The sequence below is a fragment of the Athalia rosae genome, chromosome 2 (genome assembly GCF_917208135.1).
Source record: "Athalia rosae chromosome 2, iyAthRosa1.1, whole genome shotgun sequence".
In the NCBI taxonomy this organism is placed as follows: domain Eukaryota; kingdom Metazoa; phylum Arthropoda; class Insecta; order Hymenoptera; family Athaliidae; genus Athalia; species Athalia rosae.
In genome coordinates this window covers 22,747,672-22,759,509 of record NC_064027.1, presented here as the reverse complement: position 1 = coordinate 22,759,509, position 11,838 = coordinate 22,747,672, and the positions used below count along the sequence as shown (strand labels likewise).

The window sequence follows — 11,838 nt, the reverse complement described above, 5'->3', positions numbered from 1 at the left end:
ATGGTTTTCGCTGACATTTCAATTATTACACCTCACACACTCAATATCATGTGTTTACGTTCAATTGCCAGTTGTTTCAGGAAGTAAATCAAAAGCAACAGGATTTTGCAATAAATGGAATTGATATGGAAATTATATTTTCTTCACTAATTATAGAGTACCTCAGGGATAGCGTTTCAAAACTCACTCGATTGCGGCGCCGAAATAATTGAAGATCCCTAATGCAAGAGCGATGAGAATAATCAATCCACGAACACCGATCATCTTGGAAATTCTGCACACCGCAGATAAAGGTCTTCATTCACAGCCTATCGATAGATTGAAGAATATTTCCTACTTTAACAAATGAAGAAGTAATTGACACAAAAATAAAATCACATATCAATTTTTGTGAAAATACATAACGCTCAGTTAAACAATTGGAAATGATTTAAGGTACAATCATTCAATTACGGAGTGTAATCTTACAATGAGCACGTGAAACTTATCCGACAGTGACTGACCTGCTTGTGATGAGTCAGTAGAATATTGAACAGCCATCAATGTACGATGGTAGCAAAAGTTAGTTGCGGAACTTTGCTTATGGTGCAATGCATTCAACGATGTGTTATGAATATATGTATAATACACAAATAAAATGTGGATGACGATATATTATTTCGTTTTTCGAATTGTTTGGTTGTTCCTTTTTTTTTTAGCTCAATACGGAAATGATACAGGAAATCGGGCTTGATTGATCAAGAAGTTCGGCCGGAGAAAATATTTTCAAAAATGTGATTTTCTAGTCAAAATGACGAACTCTCAAATTAATTCGTTCGATAGAATAAATTGAGTCAGTGTGTCATTTGAAATCCGCTGAGCACAGCAGTTCAAATGACACGTAAATATAAATGGACAGCTCTACATTCTGATTACATAGTGAAATATATTTCCAAGAAAACAAACTATAGATCGTTGTACCGTATATTTTTCTGAAGAAGTGACGCCTGCAGATACTTCAGACGAATCATATCCGATCTGTGGAACGAATCGATTATTTTTATTGTGATCAGGATATTCGCAGGATAGGGAAAATACAGTAATGACGATTCGCAATATTTTTTTGTGTTTTTTTTTTTAATTACATAATTTATAGGATATATAATGAAGAATAATCGTAACGACTAATAATATTGCAGCGGTATGCATGGCCTTGCGCATCGAGTAATTGATATACACGACGTTTTAATAATTTAGGTCAGACGAATATTGAAATGAGACTTACAATCATATAATGACAATAAAATAATAAAAACGTAGAAAAAATGAAAAATAACATCGCGATACATCAATATTGGTTGAAAATGAGAGAAATGCCATGAAGGAAATCAAAGAATCTTCTGACTTTTTCTAAGGCAGAGTGGAAAATATTGTGGCTAATATTTTGTTCTTTCGTTTGTTCACAGTCAGTCTCAAATTCTTTGTCTTTGATTTCCGAAGTGCCGTTGAACCTGGTGTTAAAATCGCCTATGAATTCTTCTAGCGATTCGGAGAAGTTACCGACTTTTTCTATTCCTTCGTTTATTGTTTTCTCTAATTTTGGCATCGCGAGATCAAAAATCGATGGTGTAGACGTAGTCGGTTCCGGAGTAACAACTTCGGTCGTCGACAATTTCTTCGAAACTTCTTTGTTGAGGTATTCACGAAGTTGAATTGCTTCGTCGCCGTCATCTTCGGTTTGCTCTACGATGGATATCGTCTCCTGGTCAGGTGATCCGAGATTCAAAACTACTTTTTCAAACTTCTCGATTTCCTGAGGGTCCAATTCTTCTCCGAGATTCATCAAGTGCTCATTCAGCGTCGATTGAGCCGCCTTAAAATCTTTCTCCGGTTTTTCCTTCGGGTCGATGTAATCCTGCAGTCTTTTTTCAGCTTCTTCAACGTCGACTGTATCATCCCAAACTTTGTTAATCTCGTCACTACTCATAGATCGATCGATATTATTGTTATTGATGTCACGCCGTAAACGTCTGGACTTCTGTGTTTTGACCGGCATCAACATCAAGACGTCATAATTATCTGGATTTTCGAGTTTCGCTTCCGTACTGTACTTCTTTCTCTTGGTTCTGGCCTTTTCATTGTTCCTAGAAACTTTACGTAGCAATTTTCTTTCTCGTCCAGTGCCAGAATCTTCTACCGAAAGTTCCATTATGGGAACAGCTTCGAAATGATCTTTTCGTTTGATTAGTTTGAAAATTCGGTTATCGATTATGTCAGAATCCTCGGTGGAATCTTCTTTGACGCATATGTAGTTTGAGCGGGTTTCTCTTTTTTTTAAGTCCCTCCCTCTTCTGACGGCAGGTGCGACTTCATATTCCGGAATGTTTTCTTGATCCTCAGGGATCAAACGGCGTCCTCGTCTCAGATGATAATTCTGCTGGTAACCTTGAGATTCATCCAATTCTCTTGCAAGTTTTTCTCGTTTTCTATTTTCACAACCTTGACAATTTTCTGACGAGCTTTGAAGTTTCTGCAATATCCTGAATCCGTTTTCAATCGGAATTTCGACGATTTCAGCCCCATAAAATTCTTCGGAATCGTCTTTGCTTCCGCCGACGTTGAAGACAATTTTCTGCGGATGATCTTGAATTTCGCGATTATCTTCGAAAGACTTGGATTCTTCCGAATTTCTCAATTCCTGGTATTGCTTATGATGCAAAATTTCTTCAGGATGTGCTGGAATTAGGGAATGAATTTTCTCACCATTGCTTCCGTAATTCTCCAAACTCTCCAGATTTTCTAACATTTTTCTTTCCGGTTTACCATGTTTGTAATTTGCATTTTCGATTGCAATGAATTTTTTCGGTAATTTCTGCGAAAGAGAATCACCATCTTTCGAATAACGACTGTAATCTATTTCGTAATCATATTCTGGAATGTGGTAACGTTCGGGAACGTTATCTGGATTTCGCTCTTCGTCAATTCCGGTAGAATCATCAGCGCGCAAGTCATCCAAGTGTAAAATTTTCGGATTCTCCAGGCTCTCGACTATCGCGTAGTAGGGGTCGTCTTGCTGATTAGGTTCTTCTCGAGAATTTTGAGAATCCTCTTCACTCGAATCAGACGATTCTTCGGATGCTGAAGAGAATCGCATGATTTTTGGTCCGTAAATAAAATTTCGAGGATCATTCGAAGTAATGATTTTCCGTTCCCTTGGTTCTTTGATCGATTGGATCAGCGCAACTTGCGGAACGTATCTTTTGTCTTCTATGTTTTCGTAGTGATTATGTTCGGATTTATCACAATTAACAGGTCTATGCATCATGAAATAAGCCAGTTTATCCTTGTCAACAAAATCCTGGAATTCATCTTCCTGGGTAAAATTATCCCAAATTTCTCTCCTTTTCAAGTTTCTTTCTACCTCAGTGTCGCATTTACTCAAAGCATCGAGAAGTTCCTGTCGATACTGCTGAAGTATCTTTGCCTTTCTCTCTCTCAACTTTTCCTTCAAGTCGACCAATTTATCAGCACGTTTTTTCTGAAACTCTAGAAATTTCGAGTTATCGATTGATTTCAGCTTCGATGATGATTGAAATGCCTTCAACACGTCAGCTTTCTTGCCCTCGTTCTCCTTTATCAGCGCCGACAAAGCATCCGTTTTCAATTTAAAGTCAGATTTCTCCTTGAACTTTGCTTCTGATGTTCCAGCGACCTTGGCGGATGTACCAATCTTCAACCCTGATGAAAGAGAGAATTTTTTACTAGACTGAGATTCTGATTCTGGTGACTCTGGTATATGCCGTTTTGTGTTATTATTTTCACTACCTTTTTCCGGGTTATCGTCCTCGATGATGCTCACAATTTTTTCAACTTCCTTTTTTGACGTTTGATCTAGATTTCCCGGTTCAAGGACTCGAACTTCGTCTTTTTGTTCAGGTGCTTGAGCTACGTTGGTTTCTTCAGCATTGGTAACTACCGGTGATAAATCACCAAACTCAACGGTCTGAATTGACCCAACGATCTGAGGTTCCAACTTCTCAGGTTCCAGACTCTGGACAGGTTCTTCTGGATCTATCTTTTTGGATACAGAAAAGTCATAGTCAGTGGAGGAATTCGGTGTCGTACCTGGAGATTCAGTGTTCAAATCAATCGATTCGGTGTTGTCCGCAGCTTCAAGGCCAGGTGACGTCATCGTTGTGATCTTGTCATCGGTTTCGTTACCCTCCACTTTTTTATTTTCTTCCTTATTTTCCATCGTCGGTTGGTCGGTGGTCGTAGATTCGGTGGGAGAGGAAGTTTCAGGGTAAAAACTTTCAACGGGATATTCCACGGTCATTTGATCGGTAAGATCTCTGGAACGTCGTTGTTTTTTCCTACAAGTTTTGCAGTCAACTTTCCCCGTCTTTCTGATAACTCTACACTTACAATCTCTCATGTTTCCAGCGTCTTCCCTGATCATTTCTGGTATCAAAACGTCGTGATTCAAATTTGGAATTTTTCTTTTTGGTCTTTTCTTGGCACCAACTTTAGCATCTTCCTTGACAATATCCTCGTAAGATTCCTCGGAGTAATCATCTTCTTTCGAATTCACGAACTCCATGGATCCAGGCTCTTCCTCGTCTTCAGAATCGTTTCCCAAGTTCAAAATTCTGTGGTCAACATCACGTCCTTCCGACTCTTCACTTTTGAAGATTTCTCGGTTATTTTGACTCGCATTCGCCAAGCCACTTTTCTTATTCTTCGTCTTCTTTCTCGGTTGCTCTCGGTCAAGACTTGGCACGATTTTCACACCTGTTTCGTCGTAATAGTTGAGGAGCTTTTTTACCGCAGTTTCCTTAGCCTTTTTATCCGCTCGTTCATCAGGAACTTCCTTCGTAATTACAGCGTCGATCGGCGCGTCATTCTCGTGAGTTTTCTGCTGTTCTTCCTTTTGTACTTTTTGTACAAGTGATTCAGGCTCGTATAATTCCCCGTAGTCTTTCCACTGGCTCTTTATGGCAACCGGTGGACGATTTATTCGTTCAAAAAATTCATTAGGCGCATACTGAAGGTTCGAGTTTGGTTCTTCAATCCAAGTATCATCGTCATTCGCTGCAGATATTCCACTGTGTTGGTTTCTGTTATTCGATTTCGCTCGTTGTTTGCCACGATTTGATTTCGTTTTTGTGTCTACTTCATCATCGTCGTCATCCTGAACGTAATCATAATCTCCAGATTTTTCCTCCGACGAAGTTCCCTCTGCCAAAAAAACGTCACCTTTCGGAAAATTTTCGATCGGTTTCATCTCGGGGAAACCGTAAAAATTGTTTTCATCACTATCGGTGAGTTTTGGAATCGGAAGTTCTTTTTTTAGCCCGATTACCTCTCGGTCTTTTTTTCTATGTCTTCGCTCCAGCCTCCTCTCTTTAGCTTCCTCAGTTTTCAGCCGTTTTTTGAATAGTCCATCTTTTCTCAGACCGAGTGGATCGTCTCCGAATAATTTTTCCAGGTCTCTTTTCGGCCTGGGAATTTCTGCCTGCGGAGTCTCAGCTGGTTGCTGTGGCGTTTTACCAACGAAATACTTGAAAAGTCCTCCTAATATTTGAGGGTCGATCATCCGCTTGGCTTTATCAGACCTCTGCAATTCTTCTAAGAGAATTTCCTCGCCGATATCAACAGCTACTTTATCCAGCGGGTTCTCATTCGCATTGGCATTGACTTCTTGATTTATTCTCTCGCGAGGTTCTCCAAATCTTTCAATTTCCTCTTCCACTTTCGAGACTAGCGCGAGTGCTTCGATTGCTTTTTGCGTGTCTACGTCATTCACCGAAGTTTTCACGTCTTTGTATCGAGGAGAATTCTGCCAAGAAGAAAACTTTCGCGACTTTTCCAACTGATCGTATTCATCGTTAAATCTTTGCTTGGTTTCATACTCGATTAGTTTATTTTTATATTCCTCAATTTTAGATCGAATCTTTTCGGCCGAGTCTACAGAATTTTCGTTCTTGAGTTGAACGAGCGCTCCGTTTTCTTCCGAGGAATCGCTATTTGATTTTTTATCCTCTACGGTATCGTTGCTTTCGTCATCGAAAATCGCATGTCCGGTTCTTCCCTTGAGTCTGGCTTTCCTGTCTTGTTCGTAATTGTGATTTCTTTTAAAGAATTTCTCAAGTTTTTCAAACTCTTTTTTCGTGTCTATTTTCTTGAACCTCTTTTCTTCGTCTTCGGCTTCATCGCTGTGCCTGAATTTCCTCTTCTTTTTCCCCTTCGATTTCAAAATCGATTTTATATCCTCCGACGATTCGAATTCTGTGCTCTGTTCTTCCTCTCTCGCGTCATTTTCATCTGCAACTTCCGGTTCCTCAAGTTTCTTCGTTAATTTCTTCAGCAAACTAGTCTCAACTGCTTCATCATCGTGACCCATGCAGGCTTTGACCTGTAACATCGAAAACGGAGGTCAGCATCAAATCTGAAACGACCAACGAATTCTCAGAAATACCAGACTACTCACTCTGGCTCCAGGTATCACCCAGAATCCAATTCCTCCGGATGGAAGTTTTACCGCCATGCTTTTCCCCATGAGCGAAACAGTTGGTTTAATTTCCGGAAGTTTATCGCCATCCACAAGGTTCAAAGGTTCGTTATTAAGGAGTACAGTTCTGCAAGTGACACGAGAAGTAAAATATTCAATCAGTTGTTCGAATGAATTTCTCAAGACTCAAATAAGAGAGAATAAACAGAGAAAATGTTTAGCACTACTGACTCGGCGAACATCCGGTTGTCGGCGTCGTAACCAGGCATCAGAATGTACTTATGCAAAGCTTTGATCTTGAGTCCTTTCAAGGAAACAGAAACTTTTCCCGGTGTCAAGTTGATCCCGAAAATTGTTACCGCACCTTTGTCGTATTTTTCCGACGATTTTGTACACTGGCAGAAGAAATGAACGTGGGTTTTATTACCCGACGTTAACTTTGCTTCTAAAACCTCCCGGCCGACGAGCATCTTGTGCAAAATGGACACCCAGTAGTCCTAAGCGATTCGAAAATGAGATAGATTAGGAATTCGACACTATAAAATCGAAAAGAAACTTCGATGAATTTTGCGCCTTCACTCCTACTCACCGGTGTGGGTTGCAAAATTTTTGTTGCATCAGGTTGCCTCATAATAACCTGAATACCAAGTTTTGCCGCACTGCCAAGCCTACGTGCCCATACCAAAGCTCCGAGAAATTGCTGCTTGCATTGTTCCGGTTTTGATTCAGCTAATAACGAATGAAAAATAATTGTTATCGCCATTGTCGTTAGCTGATGTTGTAATTTGAGAAAATTTACCTATCCAAATGGGTTTCTTAGTGACTGCGCGTCCCATGGCCTTGAAAAGTAAATCCTTCTCTGATGCCAAGGTGTCGGTTTGGAGCACCACCCCATCAGAATCGAGCGCCACTCCAGCAAAATTCCTGTCATAATATTTCGACAGGATGAAATTAGGAGAATTCAGAAACGAAAACCGCGTTTTATTGTTCATCTTTTCTTTTACTACATACGGGTGCCAAGTGATGACCGAGATAGAATTGCCGGCAGCGTTCAGATAATCTTGAATATATTGAGACTGCTCTTTTCCTCTAATACTAACAAAATCTGGTCCAGCTATGATGCTGTTTGCATATCTCGGAAAAGCACCCAACATATTTCTCAGACGAGCAATATCCTTTCCAAGATCATAGCCACTTACGTCGCACCGCGTCTGACATTCTGAAATAATGGACATCATTTTGTTTTCTTCAACTGCGTTCTTTTATCTTGCAATTTACTAAATCCGATTGGTAGCTTTTGTTAAAATGATTTTTCCGTGTCAATTTTTCCATTATTACCATATCCCAGTTGCCAGCTAATGTTGTAGCCCATGTGATCGCTGAATGAGATAAGTTCCATAGTGTTTCCCGAATCCCAAGTGACCACGTGATCAGCATTTTCCGTTCTTTGAGGAGCCAGACAAGAAACCACCTCGAGACCGGACCTCTGAGCCCATTGCTGAACCAACACCCAATGTGCTTCTGCGAATAAAATAAAAAAAAAAAAATTGTCACGGTTCTCAAAATAACGTGATCGAAAAACACGAAAAATTTCTTCTCCTCATACACCTGTTGTACAGTTTTCGTAAATAGTCCGCAGAATTTTTTGCAAGCCTTTGCAGTTTTAGCGCGAACGCTTGCAGAATATAATTATTTTGCGAAACTAAATATCTGTCAGCAAATTTGATAGACAATTCTTTTATACCTGACCTAATTTCGGTTGTACGAATGACGTAATTACTCACGCAGGTTTAACGAACTGATCGTCTTTGGCAACGTAATTAAAAATTGTATAAAATCTTAACAGAGAGGTAGAACTTACCGGAAAAGGTTACATCTGGATTTTCGTAACCGTTTTGCGGAAACAACGAACGTTCGAAGACGAAGACGTTGCTCTTGGGTCCAGCGATTCGAACATAAGCTGGGGCCAATGCCTTGGCCATATTTGTGCTCCGTTCGGTACTCGATCTAATTGATGAGTATCCATTAGAAATTTATCGGTGATTGCGCTAATCGTTATTATAATTTGCACGCAAAAATATTTTTCTCCCGAAACTGTGCTCGCGAAAACTCAAAATCACTCTCAAAAGGTAACGAAAAAGAGAAAGATTCTTTGAATTTCGAAAAACTCGATTAAAAATGAGAATTTTGGAAATTGTATTCAGAATTTTCCTCGGAATTTTCTTACAATGTAAAATTAGTTTTTTCTTCTCTGGAAAATCGTGTGATACTTTTGAACGCGTCGTGGTAAACAAAATGCATGAATATTTTTTCTGTTTTATTTGGTACTTACGTGAGAACATCTCCCGTCAGTAGAGCGGCAGGATCGAAAGTGAAGCTCAAAAATTTCTCGCTCGTTTGAGCGACAATTTTTTTAGTGTTCACGTTAAATTGCAAGGAATCCTGAGATGTGGTATAGTTTACGAGGAATTCCAATAGAAGAATAACAAGCAGCGGTAACTTTTTATCGGACTGCATGATAACGATCACGGCCAGTTCGTCCTTTTGTTTTTGCTCACTGAATATCAAAATTTACGCTCCCAATTTCTCTGTCGATTGCTGAGGGTATATAAATGAATTGGAGTTATGATAGAAAAATGAAAAACGAGCGATCGCCTATATTCTATTAGTTAAAATCTAGATGGGTAATTATGCACGCACGTAACCGTAATGATAAAAAAGTATTAGAAACAAAATTACTTCGCGCCATTTTGTTTTCAAAAAATAATCATTTATAGATAATGCGTATTTTTGCAAACTGAACTATGAGAAAGTAAGTTTACTATTAAATACGCGGAAGTAAGTTTGAGAAGAACGAAGTTAATTTCAATATTTCATGTTCAAGGAGAGAGGGAAAATCGTATCGTACGAAACTACTACTACTGCAGACTAGGAGAAATCTTAAAATTTACCGGTTTTAGAATGTATTCCAGATTGAAATCTAAGCTATACTAATTTCTCGAACACCATATACCGCTTACCGGTCTTACAACATGTACGCTGCAGGTAATAGAATTGTTGATACTCGCATTATTATTATTATTGTTATTATTTATATCATCGCACGATCACTGAATCGAAGTGTACAACTTGAAAGATATTTGGAACATTGATAATGAAAATTTTTCAAACTCCGCACTCAACGATGGAAATTATTAAACTGATTTCTCGATCACGATATTCGATCATTATTTCGTACGCTTCACCTCCTCAATTTTCGTCTACTAATCATTTTCTTGCTACGAATACACGTTGTTCACACATGTACATTTCACGTACACGCACTTCTTCAAATATTTGCAACGTACACAAAATTTCGAAAAAAAAATAAATTCAAATTTCACCACATTTGTCGTATGCGTACTATGCAGTGTACATGTATATTAATGAATACTTACTTCGGCCCTATTATGATTTGAATTAGTATCCAGAATGATTCGTAACATCTGGTATTCAGATTGCGGTAAGAATACAAAAAATTTGAAAAATGCTATAGGCTCATATTTGGAGTATGATTGATTTTTATTTATTACTTGTTTTCCATTCCTTGTTCACCCGCGGTTATTATGCTCAGTTTACTCTTAACAACTAAATAACGTGAATGCATAATATTTTTGTTATTCATTCTTTATTATTATTCATAATAGTAATATAATAATAAGAGCTATAACGGTGTGATGCGCCCCTGAAACCGGTTTCATTTTCTCTTATAGATTAACAAGCAATTCATTAGAACATGTTCAGAATTATCATCGTTATTATAAATAAAATTATATTTTTACGTATTTTGTGGAAAAGATCGAGAATCGGTTCGCTCACAGGGTAAAAAAAATTAATCGACCCAAACAAATGACTGGATAATAATTTTTGATTGTTTTTCCTAACGAGATACAATAAAAACCGTTCCAAGGGGCGTACCTGTGGCAGCGTCACCCTAAGCAACGCTAGCTACTTTTAAATCGTGTGTCATCATTTTATATATAGATATATATACTTAATCTAGATTACCTAATTCTTTTATATATCAATATATATATATATATCGTACTGTATATATATATTTAAATATATATATTTATATATATAATGTAATACCGTAGATATCTAACAACAATATAATATTATCATTATTAATATTTCATAATATTACGTCAACAACAAACTCATCTTGTCTCTGATTAGCCGCAAATATCGGCCACTACGCACGCTACTTTATACAAGGGTTTGTAATTTTTTTTGCGGTTTTTATTTTTCTCTTTCTTCTGCTCTTATTTTTGTCATTTTTTCATATCATTTTTTATCAATTTTTACATTTCAGTTATCATATATAAATAACAATAATTCTTTACGAAACTCGTGAGCCAGTTTTATGCGATTTTTGGACAGTTGGAGATCTAATTTTTTTTTTTTCATTCTTTTCTTTCTACGATGATTCATTTAAAATAAATATTACTGCGACCGATCGGTCAGCTCATTTTTTTCTTCCTTACTTTTTCTCGATATTATCAACAATACACAGTTATGCATCATATAATACATAATGTATTTCGGATATAATCCACGTTATGCATCGACATTTTTTCCTAAAAAAAAAACCAACGAAACAAGAAACGCATAGCACGAAATAAAATGGTCACGTAGCTGAACAAAAGCTCGTACGTGATATTCGTATTCTTGATATACATGAATAGGCATCGATAATATTGCTTTTTCGTTAACAATTTTTTTTTCTTTTTTTTTCTTTTTCTATTTTACACCATAGCATCTTTCATTCTTCTCTCGTATTTTTTTAAAATCTTTTTTTCGATTTTTGAGTTTTTGTTTCTTTCGATTATCTTTATTTATTATTTATAATAATAATGATGACAATAATAATAATAATGATAATAAAAATTACAACAATAGTGGGAACATTTCGAATATTCTTATATTTTTATACCACGCGTATGTAGAATCGTTTCGATAGAATTAATTATTCAACCGATGTGTATAGTTTGGAACTATATGATGTGATAACGTTTTCTAAATTCTTATTTATTATGATTAAATAATAATAAAATCCTAAAAATCGCACAAGTCTGTCTCAGAAGTAATAAAATATTATCAATCCAATTAATTTTCTTTGATATTGTATATTATATAATATATATCTATATGTATATATTGTATATGTAATATGTATTTCATTACCCAAATATGGCAGTCGAGAAAACATCAGATGAAATTATTAGATATATGTATAGCCAATCAGTTGTTGTTAATTAATTGTTTATTCTTTTGGTTTTGGTTTGTTCTTTAATTGTAATTTT

The 11,838-nt window shown here is 37.0% G+C and overlaps 1 protein-coding gene across 3 annotated transcripts; it reads right to left on the bottom strand.

Annotated features, from left to right (window-relative positions):
• Positions 1 to 1,097: 1,097 nt before the first annotated feature.
• On the bottom strand, positions 1,098 to 10,786 carry LOC105689279. 3 transcript variants are annotated; one of them, XM_048651064.1, is made up of 10 exons: positions 9,511 to 10,786; positions 8,823 to 9,088; positions 8,352 to 8,497; positions 7,829 to 8,011; positions 7,502 to 7,709; positions 7,290 to 7,414; positions 7,080 to 7,219; positions 6,722 to 6,987; positions 6,470 to 6,617; positions 1,098 to 6,394 (listed from the first exon to the last, which is right to left on the bottom strand). In XM_048651064.1, exons 2-10 carry the CDS (start codon positions 9,005 to 9,007, stop codon positions 1,328 to 1,330), a joined length of 6,468 nt encoding a protein of 2,155 aa, XP_048507021.1. In that variant the 5' UTR covers positions 9,008 to 9,088; positions 9,511 to 10,786; the 3' UTR covers positions 1,098 to 1,327. The 3 variants fall into 3 exon arrangements, with proteins under 3 accessions (XP_048507021.1, XP_048507022.1, XP_025602529.2); XM_048651065.1 differs by lacking the exon at positions 9,511 to 10,786 and having other exon boundaries at positions 1,098 to 3,717; positions 3,805 to 6,394; positions 8,823 to 9,475; XM_025746744.2 differs by lacking the exon at positions 9,511 to 10,786 and having other exon boundaries at positions 8,823 to 9,476.
• Positions 10,787 to 11,838: the final 1,052 nt, after the last annotated feature.